This window comes from Tuber melanosporum (assembly GCF_000151645.1).
Source record: "Tuber melanosporum whole genome shotgun sequence assembly, scaffold_133, strain Mel28".
Taxonomy (NCBI): domain Eukaryota; kingdom Fungi; phylum Ascomycota; class Pezizomycetes; order Pezizales; family Tuberaceae; genus Tuber; species Tuber melanosporum.
This window is the reverse complement of record NW_003298790.1, coordinates 132,476-155,995: the sequence shown is the minus strand read 5'-3', so window position 1 is coordinate 155,995 and position 23,520 is coordinate 132,476. Positions and strand designations below refer to the sequence as shown.

General features: G+C 43.4%; 1 protein-coding gene; it reads left to right on the top strand.

The window, feature by feature from the left end:
* The first annotated feature begins 2,879 nt into the window (after positions 1-2,879).
* On the top strand, positions 2,880-4,677 carry GSTUM_00002563001 (uncharacterized protein). XM_002836191.2 has 4 exons: positions 2,880-3,298; positions 3,349-3,501; positions 3,562-3,587; positions 3,687-4,677. The coding sequence occupies exons 1-4, from the start codon at positions 3,203-3,205 to the stop codon at positions 4,252-4,254; spliced, it is 843 nt and encodes a 280-aa protein (XP_002836237.1). The 5' UTR covers positions 2,880-3,202; the 3' UTR covers positions 4,255-4,677.
* Positions 4,678-23,520: the final 18,843 nt, after the last annotated feature.

Below are 23,520 nucleotides of genomic sequence, written 5' to 3'. Positions count from 1 at the left end.
AAGGTTCCAAACAAAGGAACCAAGCTGGCGGGTTGTTTCAGCTCAATACGTTGATATTGCAAGCGCGCGCTCCCTTGATGCTTGTCATACGATCGCTATCCAATACGTCCCAAACTAATTTCCGTATCGCAGTGTGAAATCCTTAGAAGATTGGCGCAGTCGATAATTATTCAGGAGCACTGTCCTGTCATTTGCCGCCTAGGGAACACCATCCTACCCGAGTACCCTCGACCATTAGAGGATATCTTGTGCCGCAATGTGGCGATACCGGAATTTAAGATCCGACTGTGGATGTCACAGCAAAGTCTGACCGGTGATCCTGAATTTGACCTCGGTAGATGGCGGCTGTCTGGTGCCCGGAAACTTCAGACGAATCACCGGAGTCGGAGCTTCCTTTCTCCATAGCCGACGCGGCGCCACATCAATATCCGCACTTTTGGAAGACCCCCGATGAGGGTGTCCGTATCGAGCGCCATACTAAATGAAACACTCAGTTACATCCAAATTCCAGCCTAACACCTGATCATCAGTGAATCTCGACGGCATTTAATGATCCTCATGAGTGATCACAGCCCGGTTACCGCGTTCCTTGCTTTTTTCGAGCTTAAAATTTTTGGAAGGTGAACTACAAGTAATGTGGCTTCCTCCTGTCGAGACATTTGTGGAGCGTAGCCAATCCACATGTCCAAGAGAGCATTACTCGTACATCGGTTGTTGGGTTCCTAGTTGGCCCCATTGGGAAAAGCAACATTCTTCCTACACGCTTTTGTGTTCCCTCCTTTTGGACTTTCCAGGAACGATTCGGGAAGGAATTCTACCGGTCTCGATATCATCTAAGGAAGGACATGCCGCAGTACTCAGACTCTCGAAACGAACTGCATTCTGTTGGTAGCTTTTAACGGGGACGAGTCCGGACCCCATGAGAGATGCTTTTCTTCTCCAAGTCGATTAACACCAACGTTTTTCCGAGCCGCTGCTAAAGCTTAACTTCCCCCTACGCTGCATTCTGCTTACGAATATGCATGCACCAACTTCTGCCTTGCTCTTAACTCTGGGGTGCCGCTTAATGGAGCACTGCATCTCGAGTAATATGGGTTCTCTATCCTGGCGACCCAGGGCCGGAGCATCTAAGCATCACAACTCCGGCTGATAATTATTGATGGGAAATGTAGATTCGACAAAGAAACTTCTACGGGCGGCTCCGACGCATAAGCCGTCGCTTGATTTGGCGATGTGTCGCTACCGTTGTTGCTCTTTTGCTCCGGGCAAGACAAACGGGATTTCACTTGCTTGATGAGCGAGCTACTAAGTTACTTGATAAAGAAATTTTAAGCGATATGTATACCCGCGAGAACTAATCCAATTGCTCGAGTATTCTCGTCGCACAGTGAAAGCCATTGGATATCCTATCCACAGTGCCGGTACTCATGCATTGCGCGAATGTTCCAATGACAAGTCCTGCGGTGATGAAAAGGGTCAAAGGAACCCGTGTACTGTGCTAGCACAGCTAGCACGTCGGCGACTAGGGACAGGCCACCTCGATCACGAGAAAGAAAAAGTGCCATCATCATACGAGTACACTCAGGCAATTCTCGAGCCTAGTTCTTTTGGTGGAAATTCGATCGGTAGATAACTTAGAATTCAAAGTCTTTTTTGCGGCAGTTGCCTTGGACCGCCTTCCAGCCCTGACCAATCAATGCTCTACGGTACTCTTTTCCAACTCTGGCCGGTGGTAACGGATTGACTGCGCTCCGGTACTCGTACTGAGACGTCCGAGGAAGCGGGGAGACAGGGGGGCAGGGATGAGGCCGGGGAACGGCACCAGAAATGGGCCAACGACCAAGCGTTTGGGAGGTGCGAGTGCAGTGCTTGTACTAGTACTTTTGTTCAATAGCTCTTTCAACTCTGGAGTAAGTGCTGGTGTGCGGTACCCTCCCTTCCAGACTTTCTGAGCCCTTTGCATAATAGGACGACGGGTGCTGCATTTGAGGATATTCTGGATTGAGATGATCAACTTGGCACTACAAAATTCGGGCGGTCTCTTCAGCTTCATATTATCTTACTCTTGGAACATTGTGAAGAATAAGCACAGAAGGGCGGGGAACAAGAGTCCAAAGTTTCAAAGAAACACAATGCTTCATTTGTGCGGTACTTCTCCGTAGCGGCACTTTAAATGGGTCTGCACTATTTTGTCCGCTGTCCATCTTAAATAATTGTATATTTATTGTGTCTTGCTACGATACTGTCTCCTCTTTCTTTCTATCAGTCCTTTTTTTTTGGTTCCAGTACTGCTGCCGCTACTGGCAAGGGGATCACTCAGCTCTCTGGCCAATTATACGTACGGTAGGCCGTAAGCACATTCATTGAGCGGGGGCTGAACAAGGAAAGGACGTTAGAGATCCAGAGAGGCCAAGCAACCCCAGGCACGACCGGCACACTCCCTCCCACGTTTACTACCTTACGGAGGCACCTTTCCCCCCCCCCGCTTCTCTATTCTCGGCCGTACACCTGTATCCGTTCGTCAAAACTTTCAAAGTACGGTATCACCAGCGCTCACATCTAGTTCTCTCTCGTGGTGGATATACTACCGGCATATCTCAGCGAAAAATAGCCTCCATAACCTATTACACTGGTACCGAAGTCCTCTCTTTGCCTCGTGCGCTTGGTTTGCTTTGTTCGCTTTTGCCCTCTATTAGGTGCTGCCACTCGACACATTCGCTTATCATTGGAGGCATGATAATCCATTGTCTCTAACTTCAGGAACACAACCCAGACCCCCACAGCCCTGTGCTAGCACAGTGCGGTCCTTGATCCGCGCCATAAAGATCGGGCTCCGCCCCACGGAAAGCCTCTTAGCACGATACCCCTCCCGCGGTCTACTCGTACATACATCCATATTTACCTTATCGTCTCCTCGGCACTGAGATAGTCACGTCTTCATCTCTTCAACTCTTCCTGACGTCTAACCGCATGATCCTAAAGCACCTTGCCTTTTTTTCCTCTTGACCCGGTTCCACCACCTTACAACCCAGCCCTATCGTCTCACCCGAGCCTCACTCTTAAATCCTTCGCATCCTCCTCAACTTTGGTGAACCCTTCACACACTCCCTGAGCCAGCATCGGTGCCTTTGGCTTTCACAGAGAATATTGGGAGCGGCTTGGGCATTCAAATTCCTTGTTTAACCACTTTCATCTCTTAAAAATGGCTTCCTACCAGCCAACCTTCTTTACACAACCCCAAGCAATCTACCAACCTACCCCTACATCCTCGCACCAGGCCGATGAGTTTTCATCTCTGGTTAGCATTACCCTGCCGCCCCTCAAGATTCCGGTCTAACCGTTTTATAGTCGTTCCCAAACTACCCTACATTCGACTTTTTTGAACAGCAAAGCCATCACAACATTACGCCATCGTTAAGAGGTCATACTCCTATTGACCCAGAAACACACAGGAATGGGAGGAGCAGCAGTGAAGAAAAGGAGTTGACACCGGGACAGCGGGTAAGCCAGACCGCTGATGACTCCAATGCTTCAATGGATGGTACCCTGACAGCAACACAGAGACGGAAAGAACAGAATCGAGCAGCGTAAGGACCACCCACCGTGGGTGGGAGTGACATGACTTGATGTCACTTGCCCCCTCTCTCACCCGCTGCAACAAGACTAAGATCCGAGTTTTTTTGTAGGCAACGTGCATTTCGGGAGCGTAAGGAACGACATGTTAAGGAGCTGGAACACAGACTCAAGACGTTGGAGCAGCACGCATCAGAAACAGCGTCACAAAACGAGATACTGAAGCAAGAGCTCCAAAAGACCAAACTTGAAAACAGACTTCTGCAAGAGAACAGTCTGCGAGGCAACTCACCGCCGGCAATGACCGAAGTGGCAAACATGAACTTCAAGCCGACGGACCACCACAACATCGCCAATCCCCCTCCAGCCTTCACGTCTCCGATATTCGGGGAACACCCAAACAGAGGCCCGCTGCACAGGATTTCGACGAGCCCGAAGACGGGCGAGCGACTCTTGGGTGCTGGGGCCGCGTGGGACTTGATCGTCTGCCATCCGTTGTACGAGCAAGGCCTTGTGGACATCGGTGACATCTCCGACAGGTTGAAGGGGCTCGCCCGGTGTGATGGGCAGGGACCGGTCTTTGAGGAAAGCGTCATCCTCGAGGCCATTAACGCCTCATCAGGCAGCGGCCGGGATGAGTTGCTAATGGAATCTTCACCACCTGGAATGTCTTACAATTAATAAACTTGAAGGAAAGGAAACCGATTTCCCTTTTCCCTTTTTTCTCTCTCTTTTTTCTTATCGATTTCCCCCCCTTTGTGGGTTCCCCCCGGCCCTTTTCTCTGACTTTATTCTATTCTATTCCTTTTACCATTTTTCACTTTCCTCTCTCTCATCCCCTGTCTCCCATTCGAACTTGAGCCTGGGCAAAAGCTTTTTTTCTCCTTTTCTTTTTCCCTTTCCTTGCACTATTCTCTTCTATTCCATTCCCTTATCTTTTGCAAAAAATTCCGGAGAAGTGGCGCAATTCGGGGGCATGGCGAAATTGGCGTGGATGTACGAGATGGGATGGGAGGGATGCGAAAGGGGAAGGAGACATTACACAGAAAAAACCAGAAGAAAAAAAAAACCCAATTCAAGCCAAAAATGTTGAAATATCGAAAATCGAGATCCAAAGCCTTAACCAAGAGTTGCTATGCATTGAGGGAGCCAGCCGGCCACATACGAGTACAACAAACAACAATCGTGCAGTGCGGTGCAGCCCGAGTATCGCACTGCACGAGTACTACAGCGCCCCCGCATACCTGTTCTGGTTTTTTTTTTTTTTTTTTCCCCTCTGGTGGCACCAAAAGGCAGGAGGCGGCTAATTTGGAATATTTCTTTCTTTCTTTCTCGCTTTCTTTCCTTTTTTGCTTCTGTTTGTGATTCGCTACACCACCCCATTTGCATTTGCACTTGTGTTTTTGATTCGGTGGTGGGGTGAAGTTGGGGTTGGACAGGGGTGCATGGGCCGATAGGGGAGCAGGAGGGGGAAGGGAGGGAGGGAGGGAAGGAGGGAAAATCACGGAGAGCAGCGTTCTCTGTTTTCTTCCATTTACAAATTTTTTTTTTTCCCTTCTGTTTCTCTCAAGTCAAGTTTATCATACATTAAATTTTGTTTTATCGGAGTTTCTTTTCCCCGCCCACTAGGCTTTCTCGAATTTAGCTTTTTTGGCCGAGCTTAAGCTTGAGCTTCCCTCCTACCACCATACCATAGCTGTTGTCATGGTGGCCACACCCTTCTTTACGAGTACTGGAGTACTGGAGTACTTGGCTTTCTTTGTACTGTGCAACCATTCACTTCCTGCTCGATTTCAATCTGAACACGATACAGACCGAGCCAAAACCAAAACATGACCCGACCAGGCCAGCCCAAGTTTTATTGGTGCGAAATCAAATACCGGTATCCAAAGTGCGTGTTTTCCTCGGGGGGTTCCATGCCGTACTAACCGGTGATGTATGGTGGTATTACTGCTATGCTATCAGTCATATATCTCACAAGTAAAGGAAATCAAACCACCCATCAAATCCCAACCTCGAATCTTCTCGGCTGCCCCACCCCGTCGGCGAGAGGAGGATGTGGTCGTCGGTACCCTTGCTTACCCCCCCCCCCCCACACCACCCTCACAGGAGCAATCCGATAGCGTCACGATAGTCGGTCGTGATATGCAAAAGTGTCGATTACTCGCACAGCCGTTGTTTTCCTTCTGTTCTTGCAGTGATGCGCCAGAAAGGTTGTGAAGATCAGATCAGGCGGTGGAATGAATGAAAGAATGAAAGAATGAATGGGGTAGGACAGGGTAAGCGGAATCGTTGGCGTCGGCATAAATTATAACCACTTCTTGCCAGTTCCAATCCAGCCCAGGCAGAGCACGTTGCCGTATCCATGGGAAAATGTGACAGAACGTGCTGGACCGTCCGTCGGAATGGGGTTGCCGTCGAATCTCCAATATGATTGGGTTTTTTACGTGTGTTCTGTGTCGTTCGAGTTGCCTCCTCTGGTAGGTAAGGTTTGGTTTGATATTAACATTGTAATATCTCTTTTTGTCTCCCCGGGAGGGGGGAATTAAACGGCTCGGCTTTCAATTTTCGCCCGTTTTCTCGACCCCGCAACGGGCATGTCCGATTACGGTAGTGTACGTATACTTTGTGAAGAGATATGTAAGCTGGCCCGTACCCGTTTTATTATTTTCATTATTTTTTCACTCAAGTGAAATACCAGTACAGTACTGTACAGTACCATACCTGTTCTGGGGTCGGGATGGGTGGTTGGGTGGTTGGGTGGTTATGCTGTGGTGCTTGTGTTCGAGTATTTGCTGACTTGGCTGTCGGGAGGGTACAGTACCGGTGCTTGAGTGTCATGGAGCACCTGTATCATACTCGAGTAGAGTACGGTAGTGGGAGGAAACCTGACCGCATTGGGAGCGAGAGGGAAAGTCAATCAAACCGATTCTCTCTAATAGTCAGTAAATCATTGATCTTTTTTTTCTTTCGATTTTTTTTATTCTTTTCCCCCAGGGAGGTCATGTTATGTCAGCTTTGACGGGTCGACACGGATCGATGGTGGTGGATGCGTTGCGATTTGATGGCCGAAATAATTGCTGGATCTTGGGCATTTGATGGGGGATTTACCGGTATCATACTTGCTTGATACTTGGAACCCAAGCTCTCCGTGCCAGCCAATATATGAAGTAGAGTAGAAGAAAATCATTCATCGAGCTAGATGGATTCGTATACATTTGTTTCCCCCTCCTTCTCCTACCCCCTCCCCCCCCTAACTTATCACGACTTGGTTCCTCCCAAGCTCTCGCTTTGGCACCCGATCACTGCGAGTCCCCATTAGACCATGATAATAATATTATGATACAAGTACCGATCCCGGTAAACAATGACCAAACGTCAGCCCTGCCAAGCAAACGTACCAGTTACCCACCACCGACCGCCAAAGCACATGTCAACTTCTCCATTCCCTCGATAGACTACAATAATTAAAAAGGAAAAAAAACCTTAATTATGATACGATACCCGATGCGCAAGGCAGGTAAAGAGTAACGTACTGTACTGTACCGGGGGTTAAGGGTAAGTGAGGCGAAGGGGGGTATGATTGGCTCGCCACTCAGACTACTCAAATTAGCTATTATAGTATAGCGCTAATGTTAAATAGTTTTAGCAGGATTGCAGAGTTTTCAAACCACCTTCAGGTCCATCAACACCTATTCCGATATGTCCTATATTCAACACTGATACCTATATCCCACAAACGAGTTTTTTATAATGAAGAATAAAGGACAATGAGAAGACTAAGTACCGGATGGAAACCAAAAACAACATGAAACCACACGAGATCAGCGGCTGGAGGTAGTAACACTGCAAAACTGGGTAGGGTTGAGTTGGAAGGTATGAATTCTTAGTAATAAATTGATGATATGACTAAAGGAAAAGGATAGCAAATTTCTGGAAAAGTGAATATCGATTATCAAACCTGTCAAAAAATATACCAGCGATCCATGATTTATGGATCTCTCTCAAATCAATCCTGGATTGATCCTCCTGTTCTTTTCATTGAATCGGAAAACCAAAGACTAGTTGCTTTTGTTACTTGTGATCAACAAATACGCCAGCTTTAGTGGGAGGAAATTATAGTTAAAATGGGTTATAGTTGCTCAGTTCGCACTATTTGTGATGGTTTAGCATCTTTAGGTTATCATAAAAGATTACCATATAAAAAGTACCTTGTTTTTTATTTTTATTTTTTCAAATTCTTTTTTTATTTATTCTTTTTTTTCAGTTTAGATGCCCTGGACTGCCTCTTATTAATAAAGATTTAAAGTAAATACTAATAATTATGATAATAATAGATGGGGAATAAGTGAGAAAAACAAGCCTCTAAGAGTTAGATGGTGTCAGGAACATATATATTGGTCACGAGAAGACTGGGAAAAGGTGCTCTGGACCAATGAATCTAGTTTTTCTACAGCTGGATTTAGTCATAGGCCCTGGGTAATATGAAAAGCAGATGAGGAGTATCCACCAGACTGCATCGATCATGTTTGGGGATCTGGTTGAAAGTCGGTAATGGTTTGGGGTGCCTTTTGCAATACCCTAAAGTCAGACCTTTATATTGTTCCTCAGGGGTCTACGATCAACTCAAAAAAATATTCATACTATATTTTACTACCCTTTCTTCTTCTATTTTGGATACGAGCTTGTGAGATGTATGGATGGACAATGATCGTAGAAGATAATGCCCCAGGGTATAAGGGTATTGTAAAGGATATACAAAACGAATGGGGGATGGATTGTATTACTTGGCCTCCACAACCTCTGGATTTGAATTTGATAGAAGCTTTATGGGCTGACATAGAAACTGAGCTTGATCAGATCTTTGGGAGGGCAGCTGATCCGGATACTTTGGTACTTATGATACAGGGGGCATGGAGGAATATAACATCAGAATGCCTTTCTAATCTTATTGATAGTATGCCTCCCAGGCTTTAAGCTGTCATTGATATTAATGGAGAAGCTATCTCAGATTAATGTATACTAGTTTTTCCTTTTTTCCTTTCCCACTCTCACCTTTTATAAATATTTTATATATCAGATACATGTAGGGTTCACCTCACTTTTTTCCCCCTCCATTTCAGGTGTCTTGGCAGCAGGTTTTAGCCAATCACCATCACAACTCTATCAAGCCCCCCATTGAAAAATCCTCCAGTACGAGGAGGGTTCGCCTCACTTATGCTCACACCCTAAGTACTCGTACAAGCTTTAGTACGAATAGTATAATACTTACAGTACCTACCGTGCCGATATCCAGGAGTATAGCATGGTACTGTACTGTTGCGCAGTACAAGTACTTCCTGGTGTAACACGGTGAAGCAGGAGGTGGAGCTCCGGCAAGAAGGAAGGAGCAGCAGATACGAGATTGGTGAAATGGACAGCAGTGAAACCCGTGATTGTGATTTGCGAATTGCGAGTATCTACCATCATACTCGTTGGCCACTGACTCACTCACTGGTCGCGCCAATTCAGGGGGTATCGGTGCCGCCGATTCGGGGAATATTGTAAAGTTATGACGCGGGGGAGCTTTGTACTGTACAGTACCATACTCGGGTAACCGGTCGGCTACCAGAGCCGCGGTGGGGGGGGATAAGGGGTACCGGTAGCATATTTTGATCGCTTGTCTACTTTTAGTCGTAGATGTAGTTGTCCAAGTACTGTACTCGTATCATAGCCACCACCGCCACCATACCACACGGGGGGGTACAAGGTGCCCCTAGCTAGTCTCCCGAGAAGTGCTGTATCAAATAGCATACTCATCTGGTGGTTCGGAGGGCATTGTCGATGCAGGCACCGGTACCTCCTCGCTCCGACCGCTTGATCCCGGTACTCGTACCGCACCATGTAGTGCGACAGCGGTTTACGGTACTCGAGTACAGTACTGTACGTATATCATGCTGTTTCAGAGCCCTCCTAATTCGCAGCCACTGTATTCTACTAACTTTGCTGGGGGCATGGAAGGTGAAAGAAAGCTGGCGGAATTGAAACCTCATGCTTATGTCGCTGGATTAATACATACATAGCAAGGTCCTCCCTCCTCGTAATCGGGGATTGATTAATAAAGTACCGTACCGCTATTGGAAACGTAGGTCGAGGGAAATCTATGTGGGAGTGAATCAGTGGCGGGATGAGGCATGCCTCCTGGAAAGGGTTGTCTGTCAATCCTGGTATTCTGTACTGGTAGTACGAGTACTGTACTTGTAGGGTCTGGATTATAAAAATGATTTCACGGGAATGCCTGAATGAGTTGATTAGACTGCGCTCGGATCACGGCCGGATTGTGCTAATACCGTGCAAGTCGTTTGCCCCCTACGGTACTGGGAGTACGGTACTCACGGTGCCGGTCCGGGAATTAGCTTGGCCGAGTGAGGGATCCAAAAGCCGGTTTTTCTGTTTCTTTGTTTTGTTTTTCACCTACCTAATCCAAAGGAGGAAATTCCTGACGTCTTGGAGTATGATACTCTGGATGGGCGATTTCCAAGGCACTGCGGTACCGTAACTATGAGGGGAACCCTTGCGTCGGTTTTTCGATCCGTTAACTTAGTTGGTAAGTAAGGTATGCATGCCCGGAACCGTGACGGGTGTGAGTGACTTTTTCCCGGATATTGAATATTCGGAATGTACAGTACACATCCATAATTCCAGGTCGCTATGCCTCCGCGCTAGCAGGACGCCGTGGAGATGTTCTGGGCACGGCGGGCTGGAAATCCTAATACCGGTCCATGAGTATCATACTTCAGAAGGAGATTTTTTCCCCTTCTTTTCTGATCGGGTATCTAGAAACCGTGATCGAAGTGCCTTACCCAACTGCCTGCCGCAAAAAATCGCGGGGAAAATAGAGAACTGCGACGCCTGCAGCCAGTGCAGAAAAGTGCTCTGATTGGCGGTCAAGATATCCATCTGCTTGGAGAAACACGTGGTGCTTAAAGGAGGAATATCGAAGAAATGTGTGAGAATTTCATACAGATCTGCAAGCGAGCAGCAATTGTTACGATTGAGGTAGATGAAGTCGAATACAATGATATTTCCATATACCGGTATGCATCGAGAGTTTCAGCAAAATGTACAATGGAGAAAATATCCAAAAGTGAGGGTTTGGCAGTAGAAGTGTTGAATATCTAGCGAACGGGCAGGTTGCCGATATCAGCTGGAGAAGACGATCAAGTTAGCCATTAATGAAGCTCAATACTTGTACAATGACGTCAGATTATACCCTAACCTTCTTTGGATAGAGAATACCGTTGGCTTCCGTTAATTTTTGATTTCTTGAAACATGAGATGGGGGGCGGGCAAGAAAATACTACGGCCCTGTTCGGCACGCAGTTAGAAAAAAAAGACTGTGAAAATAGTTTTAAAGCCATTTTTAAAAAAGTGGCGTTTTTCAGAAAAAATAGTGTTTGGCAATAGTTTCTCTTTTTTTTTTTCCGGCTGATATATGTAAGCAAAATACACCCTAAATAATGGGTATAAATTATTTAAACCTAATGCCAGACACTCCTTGTTGTCAAAATAACTGCTTTTATAAATTGTCCCCACTATATACACACTTGTGACTGTATATAATTCTCTTACACCTGGAGTAATAAACCTCTATCAGGTTTGAAAAGGTGAGATTTGTTGTGGCTGGATTGTGTTGATTTATTGGTAGAATTTGTTGTGTATGGGTGTCTGTCAAAAATGTGGCTTAGCGAGGAAAGGATTTTTACATGACTGATGATTATGAATCATAGGTACATTGGGGCTTTTGTGCATATGACCATTTCGGTTATATGACTTGCTTATGTTATGATTTGTTATGTTTTGCACATGACTCAATTACTAGTCATGGGAGGTACACCTGGCTAGTGTGTCTTGTAAGTATGCCTTAGAGGTATGCCTTGTGCATATGAGTTATGTTTTGCATATGAGCTTATTATGAGATCATTGGTTTCATGCATGTGACCACTTTGGTCTTATGACTAGTTTGTTATGATTGGGTTTTGTGCATGTGACCTATTGTGGTCACATGACTTGGGGTGGGAAGAGTACTATATGGGGAGGCCAGTATGGCTGAGTAGGATAGGCTGTTTATGCTCTGTTCTAAGTACTTTTCCTTGTCATTGCTGTTGCTTCTGCTCGGGGCATTTCTATTACACCAACAATAGGCTTTGATACTGGGGATTCTGGGGGAGATATGTGAGTTCACTCAGTAGTTCATGGGGTTCTTGGTGTGGAGTTCTATTTGCGTTGCGTGACAGATTACTTGTTTGCACCGTTTCCTCGCTTGCTTGCTCTTAAGTCATGATGCCGGCACTTTCAGTACGTCATCACGGTCGCTTATGAGCCCCTTTTGGTAAAACGTCTTCAGCTTCCTGTCTATTGTCTACTCGCAGGTTTTGCGTTCGATTCCGCGGATTCAAGATTGTGTTTGTGGGAATCACCCATGTCGTTCTTTGGGCCAGCTCATATTTGTTGGGCATTGGAGTCCTTAGTTCTCACGATGCAAAATGCCCTTGGAATTGACTGATGACCTCTCCAGGTTTCAACTCATCATACTGGCCACATTATTCCTCAAGTGGCAGGACAGTACCCGCCCTACCGCTCCTCGTTCCATTTTCATTTCTATCATCTGAATCCTACGATGTTGTTTATTACCATTCTCTTAGAGTTATTGTTCTTGCAGTATTTATGGTGGTTTAGCGAGGTGTCACCTCCTTACTTCGGTGGACATAGCTTTGACCCTGAAAAATCTTACCATCTGGGCAGCTGTTGTTATGGCCTGGGGTAGTGTGGGACAATTAGCTGCAAGATACTCGCGTGATCTGTACACTTGGATTGTTCAGTTGTGGATTGAGGTTGGCGGCTTTACCCACTACAACTGGAGCCTACGTTCTGTTTTTCTGCTCCGTTCGCTCGCCCTTACTCTTCCTGTCATGTTGGTTGGGGGTGCCTCTTGCCTCTCGTTTTGTCTGTACCTGTTACCGGACCTGTTGGGCTGGCTTTAGCTGGCTTTGCTTACTCTTTTCTGCCTAGATTGGACTTCAACTTGGCTAGATTGGGTGGTGTGGCTGGTGCTGGTGCCTTCCAGTACTGGTACTGCCTCCTTTGTAGCTTCTGGCTGTAGCTAGTAGGTCTCTCATAGCTCCAAGTTGTAGGGGAATGTGACTCTGTTGGTGTAGCCAAGACCAATGGCTGCCTGATGGGGCTAGGTAGAGGCTGCCACATGGATGCCAGATGGTGGATCTGTCTGAATGGCTGAGGGGGCTGGATGTGCTCTGTAATGCCTAGTGTATAGGGCTTGGGGAGGGCTGATTAAGGAGAGATAGACACCGGCAAGTACAGGTCAGGCGTGTGTCACATTGGGCGAGATCTAATTAAGTGTTTTCAGTCCAGCTTGGGCTGTTGAGTGAAGCTGCTGAGTGCTGTAAAGCTCCCTGATGGACTGGCTGGGCTGACGGTCACCTTGGTGGATAGTGGGTTGCGACTACTTGGTTGGACTTGTTTGGGTCTCATGTGCTGGGCTTTTGAAATGTTTGTTTAGTTTCTTTGATTTAATTTTAGATACAGTAGAAGGGGGTAAGGTACCATGGGTGGGAGATAGGCCCCACTGACCTTCTGGGTCTGTTACTACTTCTATGTATTTTATTTGTTTATGTTATTTTGTTTGGAAAACAGGTAGCAGGTACAGGTTCTTCTTACTAGTACACTCTTCAGAGGCAACTGGCAAAGTGGGTTCATAGAATCGATGGCCTGGTATGAGGACGTGAGAGGAGGACATGTTGGTTGCCTCCTACCTGCCATTACGTCGCTAGTAGGTTTAGTTTGTTTTTTGTTAGTTTTATACTGTGGTGGAGGTATCATAGAATGGTATTTGGTCTGGGAGGTAGTGTTTTTATGTTTGTTGGAAGTGGAACCTGGTTGGCTTGGTCTTTTACTCTGCTTTGGCTACGCTTAGTACTGGTTGGCTTCATACCAGAGGGGCTACGAACTTGGACTGGGGATGGTACAGGATTGTTTGAGAGTTATGTAATTAGTTCTCATGCGGGCATGGCTCAGGAGTGATGGGTGTGGGGCCGTAGACTTAGTTAGCTTAGGATTAGTAGTATACTGGTTAGCGGTATCCCTGTGTCGGCAGAGACTCATCATATGCTAGTATTAGTGGTACGAGTTTGAATAAAATTAGATTAACTGCTAAGTACCTTTCCTACTTCTCACTTTAATGAATATAAATTACCTTTATCATCTTTATTTTTATCATGACTATTATTGCAATTACAACAATGAGAGAACTATATACGCTCTAGAGGGGAAGTAAGCTTACAATAGTGTTAGGAATACTGGGATCCGATACCCTAAAGTCATCCTAAGTAGGGTAACCTTACCTGGAATCGGAAATCTCTGGTCTCCAACACCCCCCTCTGGCCCCCTTACGGGCCTGCACATCATCATACATATCAATCTCAGTTGTGTCCTGTGACTATAATACTACGGAATGGATGGTGTTGGACTAATACCTTACACGTTGCTGCCTTCCATCCGACCGGATCCTGTTTGCAGGGTATATAAGAGGGGACCTTCAGCTAGGTCTCAGAAGTAATATGGAGTGAATCCGCCAGCTACTGTCACGAATGTGGCTTGGCATGAAAGAAGTTTTTATGTGACGCATAGTTATGAGTCACAGGTATGTTATTGTTTTTACACATATGACTCATTCGGGTCATATGATTTGTTATGTGTGTGATTTGTGATGCTTTCGCACATGGCTCAAATATGAGTCATGGGACGTGTGCCTGATGAGTATGCCTTGTGAGTATGCCTTGTGGGTAAGCCTTGTGCATATGATTTATGTTTCGCACATGACCTCATTATGAGGTCATGGGTTTTGCGCAAATGACTCAGTCGAGTCATATGACTTATTTATTGTGTTATGATTGGTTTATGAGTTTTGTACATGATCTCGCTATGAGGTCATGGGTTTTGAGCCTGTGATCATTTCACTCACATGACTAGGATATTATGATTTGGTTTCGCACATGTGACCACTTTAGGTCACATGACTACGGGTGGGAAGAATACTATATAAGGAGGCCGATGCGGCCGAGGAAGATAGGTTCTTCATGCTTTGTTCTAAGTACCTTTCCTACTTATTACTTTAACGAATATAAAACACCTTCACGATCTTTATCTTTATTGCAATGTTATAGTTACGCCAAGGAAAGCTCTTCACGAAGAAGAGTTAGTGAAAGCTTACAATAGGCGTTCCCGAGAGAAGACAGAGGTCTCGTACTATCGGTAACGTAGGCAGAGGCCTAATGCTATCGTAAAACGAAGAAATAAGAAAACAGAAGAGAGAAGTATCGTTCCCCTTTGCTAAGAACTAACCATCCAAGGGGGATCATTACAGCTACTCAGAATATTGTTAGGCTTCAAATATGTGATACCTTTGGCATTAGCTGTAGGTAATGGGACGTTTTCGCATAAAGAGATGGTATTGAATGGTAAAGGATCTCAACAAGAGACCAATACAATCACACCCACTCTACAATATCTACAGGCGTATAGAACTCCAGGAAACACTACTATATAATTTATTAAACTTCATGAAGTGTTGTAACCAGGTTTCGGAATACACTGTAGTTACGAAGACACCTTCTCATACTACAATAGTGATTGAAATCTGGTTACCCAAAAGCAACCAAGAGTTGCTGATGGCAGGAATAATTGTCAACCCAATAGAATCGCTTTCTGCGAATTAGTAGGAAGTATTCTGGAAGACATTTAATTGTTGGGTAAGAAATTATGAAGGTTTAAAGTGAGATGACCAAGAAAGGTTACGATAATGACTACCTTCACAGATATAACCTGCAGGTGAAACTGATTACTTCATCAATAATGAAGACCATTGGAGCCAACCCAGTTCAACTTGAGAACTAGGCTACAAGTCTAAAGATTTTAATGATGGAATAACTACTATTGGGAATAGTATGGTTCCAAGTTAGTTATATCATAATTAGCAAAGAGAGCGTGGTGAATTTCAGGGTCTCCAGGTGTTCCCACCTTTCAAGAATACCTGACGTTGCGAGTTATAATCAGAAAGGTACATAGTAGCATGATAAATAGAAGTAGCCCGTGAATACTTGGACACGGAATATAAATATCAAAGTACCTCCCAAAGCTTTAGACATCATCAAGTAATGGAGAAGAGACCTTAACAATATAATCTTGTTTTAACGATTCTATCTTATATTACTAAATTTACTTCGGTCTTGGTAGTCATAAACAAAAAGAGTGAACTTGAGTCTTCCTAGACAATCTCCGTCTACAGAAATGAATTTCGATTGGCTTAGACAATTCTGAAGTCTATCAGGTTGTCTCCACCTAACAGATAGATGCTACAGATACAAGACATCCGTCGTGTACTATCAGTAATGTAACCAGTACAGGTACTCAGTTATTGGTTTTGTTTTATGTTTTGTTTTAAGTATCGCTTTGATACTTGGTAAGTTTTAAGTATTGTTTTATACTTGGTTTTGTTTTAAGTATCGCTTTGATACTTGGTTTGTTTTAAGTATTGTTTGATATTTGGTTTTGTTTTATGTTTTGTTTTAAAGTATCGATTTGATACTTAATTAGTTTTACCAAAATGTATCAATTGATACCTTTGAGTAGTTTCGTTCATACTAGACATGAACAGATTTGTGTATTTAAAGACTGCCTGTTTCTATGATGGAAAAGGCAGACTTCGACAGACAGTATTTCAATATCCTTAGTTGAACGGTTACTTCTTTGTTCCTCATTACATCCTCAAAGCCTCCTTTAGTTCTCAGCTCTCACCTCCTTTCTGGTAGAGCAGGCCATCTGCCAACTATCGTATCCTTATCGATAACGTGATTAGCACCTTGCGAACATGTTACAAGTAATGTAGGCATAGACCTCAGAGCTATCGTTGAGAAGACAAAAAAGGCAAGCATCATTTCCCATTGCCAAGAACTGACTAACTGAATTGGGATTGTTACAGTATAGATATTTATTTGTAAATTTCTCTTCAATTAATCATAATATTTTGAACAAGATCATTTATACATTTACTTGAATTATTATTACTCTCATAAAGATTGTATTAATCATTTCATTAATTTTATTTTCATATTTCTATTATAACCTAATTTCCTGCTTATTTTACAAAAAATTGCAATAAAAAACAAAAGTTACAGCAGAAAAAACAATTCACATTTTTACAGGTGACCTAAACAGGCCTCTATTTATTTAAAAATAAAGACTAAAAAAATGGCATAAAAGTAAGAAAAAGGCTATTTTTCTTGTATACCCAACAGGGCTTACCAAATTTATTTTAAATGACATACGTTTATAACCTGTAATTTAAATAAAGAAAAACTGTGAACAAGTAACTATAATTAAGAAATATTATATTTAGCAAAATTCAGATAAATGATGAGATAATTGTTGAACAAGAGATTTTTCAAATCCTAAAGAACTGTAGGGAATAAAAAAACAAAGATATTTTTGTAACCAAATATAATAACAGTGCTAATCATGCTATTATAAAAAAAAAAGAAGTTAGTAGAATATAGAAGAAAAAGAATAGATAGTGAAAAATTAGAAGAGCAGGCTAAATTACTAAAATAGGACAAGTTGGATATCATATTACTGTAATAGGAGGTACATCTTCTACAGAAAATATTTGAGGCAGGGTAGAAGGTAAAGAAACTTGAAAGTTATGGTCAAACATGATTATAAGTCAGAAGTATCATTGGATAGCTTAAATGAAGTTGTCAGCCTGCATTGGATTAGCAGACAAGAACCTGAAGAAGGTTCAAAAGAGGAAACTGGAGAGAAAATAGTTGTTACAAACTGGAGTGTAACAAGCTAGATTGGAGAGAAGGAATAAGGTTTTGACATGACTCGCACTTAGAAATCATAGGAGTTTATTGTTATGTGATGAATTGCCGTTAGGAGTTACAAGTCTCGTGCATGTGATATACTTGCGTACATGATGTATGATGATGGTTACCATGGGTTTTAGTATATTGTACAGATGACTCATACAGGTCAGCTGAGGATCTCATATGACTGATACTTGTAAGTCATAAGACATGGTGACACAAAGGTAAGAGTCATATAGGGTTAGGGTTAGATGAAGTATCTGCATAAATAGGTGGGTCTAGGGATCTCCTGTGAAGCACGCTCCGTCGCTCCTATTTTCCTCCCACATAGTGTGGCAACACCACGTCAACTATCGTAGGCCCCCCCCCACTCCCCTCTGCCCCCTCAATGGTTCCTGCCTAGGGGCACGGTTAACTCTTCCATCCTCTCCAGCTTTAGCCTCGCTTGTCTCTTGTCTGCTTGATGGGGGAGTTATCTGGGCTCACCCAGTAGTCCTGTCTTGCTAATAGGGGCTCGCTTAGCTTTGGCACGGTCAGCTTCCTCTCTTCGCTTCCGGACAGCGCTGGCAGTGGTGGACGTTCTTCTCCCCACTTGCGCGATCCCCGTTGGGGAACGCCTCGGCTAGTAACTTCGGTGTCTGTCTCGCAGTGAGATTTGACCATACCCTCCTAGTCGCTCAGTTCAAGTTTGGTTGCCTTCCTCACCTCGCCCTTCCACCTCCCTACCGACGGTGGGATCTCTTCCACTAAGTGACGCTATCTCTCAGAGAACAAGGGACTACATGAGAGACGGGGTAATATGTCAGTTCGGTCTACGGTCGGGTTTGCACTGGGGCCTTTGGCCTTACCTCCACTTTCCACTTCGGTCGCGTCAGCTCACACCGTACTGCCTTCCCTCCTTCGCTGGTACCCTACTACCTCCCCCCTCTGCCACGTGGTGTTCCGGGGTTTCAGCCTCCTGCCTGCCCGTGGTCGATCTTTGGCTGGCATCCTATTACTGGGCAGCATCCCCTCTGCCAAACATCCATTCCTTGGGCCTGGGACTATGGCCTCTGTTCTTGATTAGCAGGCCGTGGTATTGCACTACTTCTGTGGCTTAGCTGGTTGGGGGCACTCGGCCTTTGGGCTCGTCGCTGGCCGCCCACTTCTGGGGCGGTTATTTAGAAACGGCAAATCTGGTGGTATGGTGGGCAGTTGTTATTTTACTTTGTGGCCCTTATGGGTCTAGTAGTTTACGGGATAGAGTTTTTCCTTATGCTTTACTGCCTAGCTTGTTTTGTTTCCTTCCTGTTGGCTACGTGTAGTTAGTGGGTAGGGTTTTCTTTCGGGCGAGGAATCTTCTTGGGCTTTTGGTTGGCTTCTAGGCGAGACCCTTTCGTGTTCAAGTCGTGAGGCCTGCAGGCTGGGCACCTGAGTTGATCGCCCTTGGAGTGTGTGCGGTTGGGCCCATACCAGAGGGTCTTGGGGGTACGGGTTTTCTCTTGGTCCGGGGTGGAGGAGCTTTCTTAATGCCATAGCTAGCGCTGCATGCGATGTTCTTGTACCTTAAACAAGTAACTAAATGATTATAAAAAAAAAAAAAAAAGGACCTCCTGTGAAGACTTCTCAGCAACCACTTAAGTTTTTCCTATACTACAAGATTGAATTCAGAGTTTTATTTATACAAACATCTCCTACGATACAACATGAGAAAGAGGTCTTACTTAGTAGACAATGAAAGATATTGATAGTCATATCAAAAGTGGTAACAAAGACAAATGCTCTCACAGGTATTGAGGTATTTAAGATATACTGTCATTACCTGTTAAAGAACTAACATGAACAGAGTAAAATTATTATAATAGTTAGGGAAGTGAGAAGCAAATTAAAGAAGAAAGAATAGAAGAATAGAGAAGTGTAACAGGTATAGGTACTCAGTTAATGGATTTGGTATATGTTTTGTTTGAAGTATCGCTTTGAAACTTGGTTTGTTTTAAGTAGTGTTTAATATTTAGTTTTGTTTTATGTTTTGTTTTAAGTATTATTTTGATACTTAAGTACTTTTACTAAAAAATACTGCTTGATACCTTTGAATTGTTTTGTTCATGCTAGGCAAAAACAGATTTATGTATTTAAAGACTACCTGATTCTACAATGTAAAAGGCAGACTTCAACAGACAGCATTTGAATATACTTGGTTGAACGCTTACTTTCTTGATTTTCCAGTACATCTTTGAAGACTCTTTTAGTTTGCAGCTCTCACCTCTTCTGTAGTTGAGCAGGCCACCTGTCAGCTATTGTACCTTATCCCGAAACATGATTAGTACCTTGTGAACATATTACATTCATTTAACCTCACTAAGTAGTAATGAACCTGTCATTGAATTTAGGCCTAATCAACCCATCAACATCTCCTTCAGAATACTAGCGGCAGAATCACTGTATATTTGACTTCATCTAAATTCTAACATAAAGGCACTGACCACCAGGAATGGGAAACAGATCCTACGGAAACACCTTACAACTAAGAAACAACTCTAGTGCTCTGCTAAAAAGCTTGACGAACCTGCAAACATGGAAGACCCACAACCTGTAGGAGAATTCCCTTCTAGCACGCCTAAGAAGGATATATTTGAACTCTGAAATGACCCCAAATTCAGTGGCAAATCGAATATGGCTAGTATTGGAGGAGGATATTCGGGAGAAGCAAAATTAAGGACATGACCAGAAAAAGAAAAAGCACGCAAAATAAGAAACCACCGTAGACTCAAATACTACCTACTACTAAAGTTCTCAGGAGAAGGGTATAACCTCAAGTCCAGATCTTTCAATTGATGGACAACTGAACTTGCACACTAGTACCTCCTGAGAAAGGGAGATGTGGTAAAACCTACCTCTGAAATATATATAGGATCAGTCTGCAAAGGAAAGGTAATGAAGTCTTACCACCAATGCTACAAGGAATATGGTAGAAACCTGCAATGGAGAGAAACTGGAGTACTTGAATATTTCAAGAATCGATTCTAATCAGCCATTACAAATGACCAGTTATACAAAAAGCTGTACGAGCTCTACTAAGTCAATGAAGTCTATGTTAAAAAAATCATGGATGTAGCCAGAGACCTCCAGATGTATAAGGACCAAATAAAGAATGTGAGTATCTTAGAGTATGTCCTAAGGCGATGATTCTACGGTGCCAAGCACACTATCCTCAGACTTGAAGTGGAACTACTCAAAGAAGATGTCTATGACATGGCAATAATAATCATAAAAGGTAAGTGAATGGATACTATACTCCACAAAACTAAGGCATACAAAAACTAGACATCCTCTAGTAATAACCAGCAACACTTTCTTAAGTCCTCTAATAGCTTTGATGAAGAAACATGTCGAACATCTCGAACTTTAAGGAAGAAGATGAAATCTACCTAGGAATCCAGATGCCAGAAAGGGGAATAGTTTGAATGTGGAAAAACTGGTTATGTGGCTAAGAATTGTTCTGCTAAGAAGAGCAAAGGAAAAGCAATTAAACAAGAGGCTTTGGCTAACAACAATAAAAGTGATAGTGATGACACCCAATCCAGTGCATACAAGGTGATCTATATTCGATATATTAATGTGCAATGTAATAGTGTCCAACCACATTACTTTTCCAAAGCCCTTACCGCTTTAGAATGCACTATCTTGATTAATTGCAAGAAGGCCCAAATCTTGTTCAATACTGGCACAATTTGAAAAGATGTGATCAGTCACACTTTTTTCACCGCGTATGGATTCCAAACATGGTATCTTAGCCAATCCATACTTGTTAATATGACAGTAAAAGGATTATGATCTACAAGCTATAAAGCCTGCAGCCCAATTGTCCAGCTTGGATCTGCTACTCTACTCCTGTAGGAGATGCTAGTTGAAAACCTAGCCAAATATGATGCCCTGATTAGGATGCTATTCTTAAACCAATACAAGGCTATAATCAAATGTGGATAATCCATTATCTAGTTCCTAGAACAGAAGGTTAGAGTCTCATGCAAGCCAACAAGTGAAGAATACCGAGCCGCTGTTTGTGATGCAACTATCCAACACCTATTTGATCAATACTCTGATGTATTTATGGACCAGATCTCAGAAGAACTACCACCAGTGAGGGAAGCAAACCACCATATCAGTCTATGGGACTTCTTTAATCTTAAGAACTAACCAACTTACTCCATCCCCAATGCATACAAAAACCCACAATATGATTGGATAAAGCAGAACTAGAGAACAGGAATCATCTACCAAGAAGAAATGCGAGGTGTTGCCCCTATGTTTGTCCAACTCAAGGCCAACAGTAAAAGAATTGGCCCCTTAGCTGACTTCAGGATCTGGAATGACGACACAGTTATGGACAGCTCTGCTATTCAGAACTAAACCTAGATCCAGAATGCAGTTGGAAGGGCTAGATTCTGAAGCAAGATTGAGTGAAGCAATACTTATTTCCTAATAAGGTTAGATCCAGAGAGCTAATACTGTAACTGCTTCAAAACACTCTTCAGAAGTTTCATTAGTTGAGCCATACTACAGGGTGATATGAATACACCTGCCACTATCATACGGATTATGGAAAATCAGCTAAGCGAATACCTCCACCACTATATTTAATTATTCATTGATGATATCCTCCTCTGTCCAAATTCTGAAGCAGAGCATGCTTACCATATTAGTGTAGTTTGTACCAAGCTATGAAAAGTTAAATTCTACACTAGCCAAAACAAATCTACTATGTTTGCAGATAGACTTGGAATTTTAGTGAATATAATTTACAATAAAGGAATACATGCTGCTCCTAGAAAGATATCTTGTTTGATATAATAGACAACATACTAGAATCACAAAGAACTCATACGATTCTTAGGACTTGTTAACTATATCTCCCAATTCCTACTACCAAGCCTTTACCAACATTAAGGAATTGATTAAAACTGTCAATATTATGTGCCCTATCGACTACTGAAAACCAGAACGGATGTGGCTAATTATTGATGCATCAGATGTTGGTGTTAGTATATGGGTAGGACAAGGACCTTTACCAAAAATGGCAAGACCTACTGAATTTCACAGTAGAAAGTTCACCAATTCACAGATGAACTCTGGAACTACAGACAAGAAAGCCCTTGCAGTGATCGATACTCTTGCCACCTTCAACCACATCTTAATGGGCAATATCTTCATCCTTGTTACTGACTACCAGCCTCTCACGAACCTGAAAACTGACAAGATCCCTGGAAGAAGAATACGATAGATTAGAAACATCAGCAAATGTGATGCAAAAATCATCTATAAGCCTAGAAGAATAAACTATTTAGCTGATGCTCTCTCTCGCATTTATGAAAACCAATCACTCCTGGACTCTCCTTTTGTGTATGACCATACTAGATAAAGCGAAGACAGCCTCGATGATACCCCCTATGAACAAGAGTGAATCTTGGCTACTGCCAGTACAGACTCTTCCTCCGCTTCTTTCTCTTATATCACATACAGGGTAGCAGGAACAGAATGAGAAAAACATATCGATAATGAATGGAAAGATGATTGTGCTCTCCACGGTACACCTCCTCCTGAACTTGAACAAAGTACCCACCACTGGTCCTACTATGATATTGATGCCTGTTCATTTTATCATACTGAAATTAAATTTGGAAACAAATACCAACAGCCTTACTATACTTCTAGCAAAGACTCCAAAGACATTAGCTATGATGCTGCTACAGAATAAGAAGAACAACAAATAACGGACGACACCACTGATAGAGTGGCTCAACCTCGCCTTACTTTTAGAAATTCTATCTCAAAGAGACACCAAGGTCTTATACAACTTCAAGAAGCAGTATCCTACTTGGAAGCAATATTCTACCTGTAGACTCTACAGTTAGCACCTCTATTCTGACCTCCCATAGTAGATCCTCCAACACTATTTGGCAGACTGTTGCGAGTATACAATAATGAAACTATTGTCTCTATCATGCCACTCAGGAGTCCTAAACATCATCAACAACTCTATGTGACC

Excerpts from the sequence above, each read along its gene's own strand:
- GSTUM_00002563001 (XM_002836191.2), top strand. The coding sequence starts at position 3,203 with ATGGCTTCCTACCAGCCAACCTTCTTTACACAACCCCAAGCAATCTAC. Across the intron at positions 3,299-3,348 it reads CCGATGAGTTTTCATCTCTG|TCGTTCCCAAACTACCCTAC; the intron begins GTTAGCATTACC and ends ACCGTTTTATAG. Across the intron at positions 3,502-3,561 it reads AGTTGACACCGGGACAGCGG|AGACGGAAAGAACAGAATCG; the intron begins GTAAGCCAGACC and ends ACAGCAACACAG.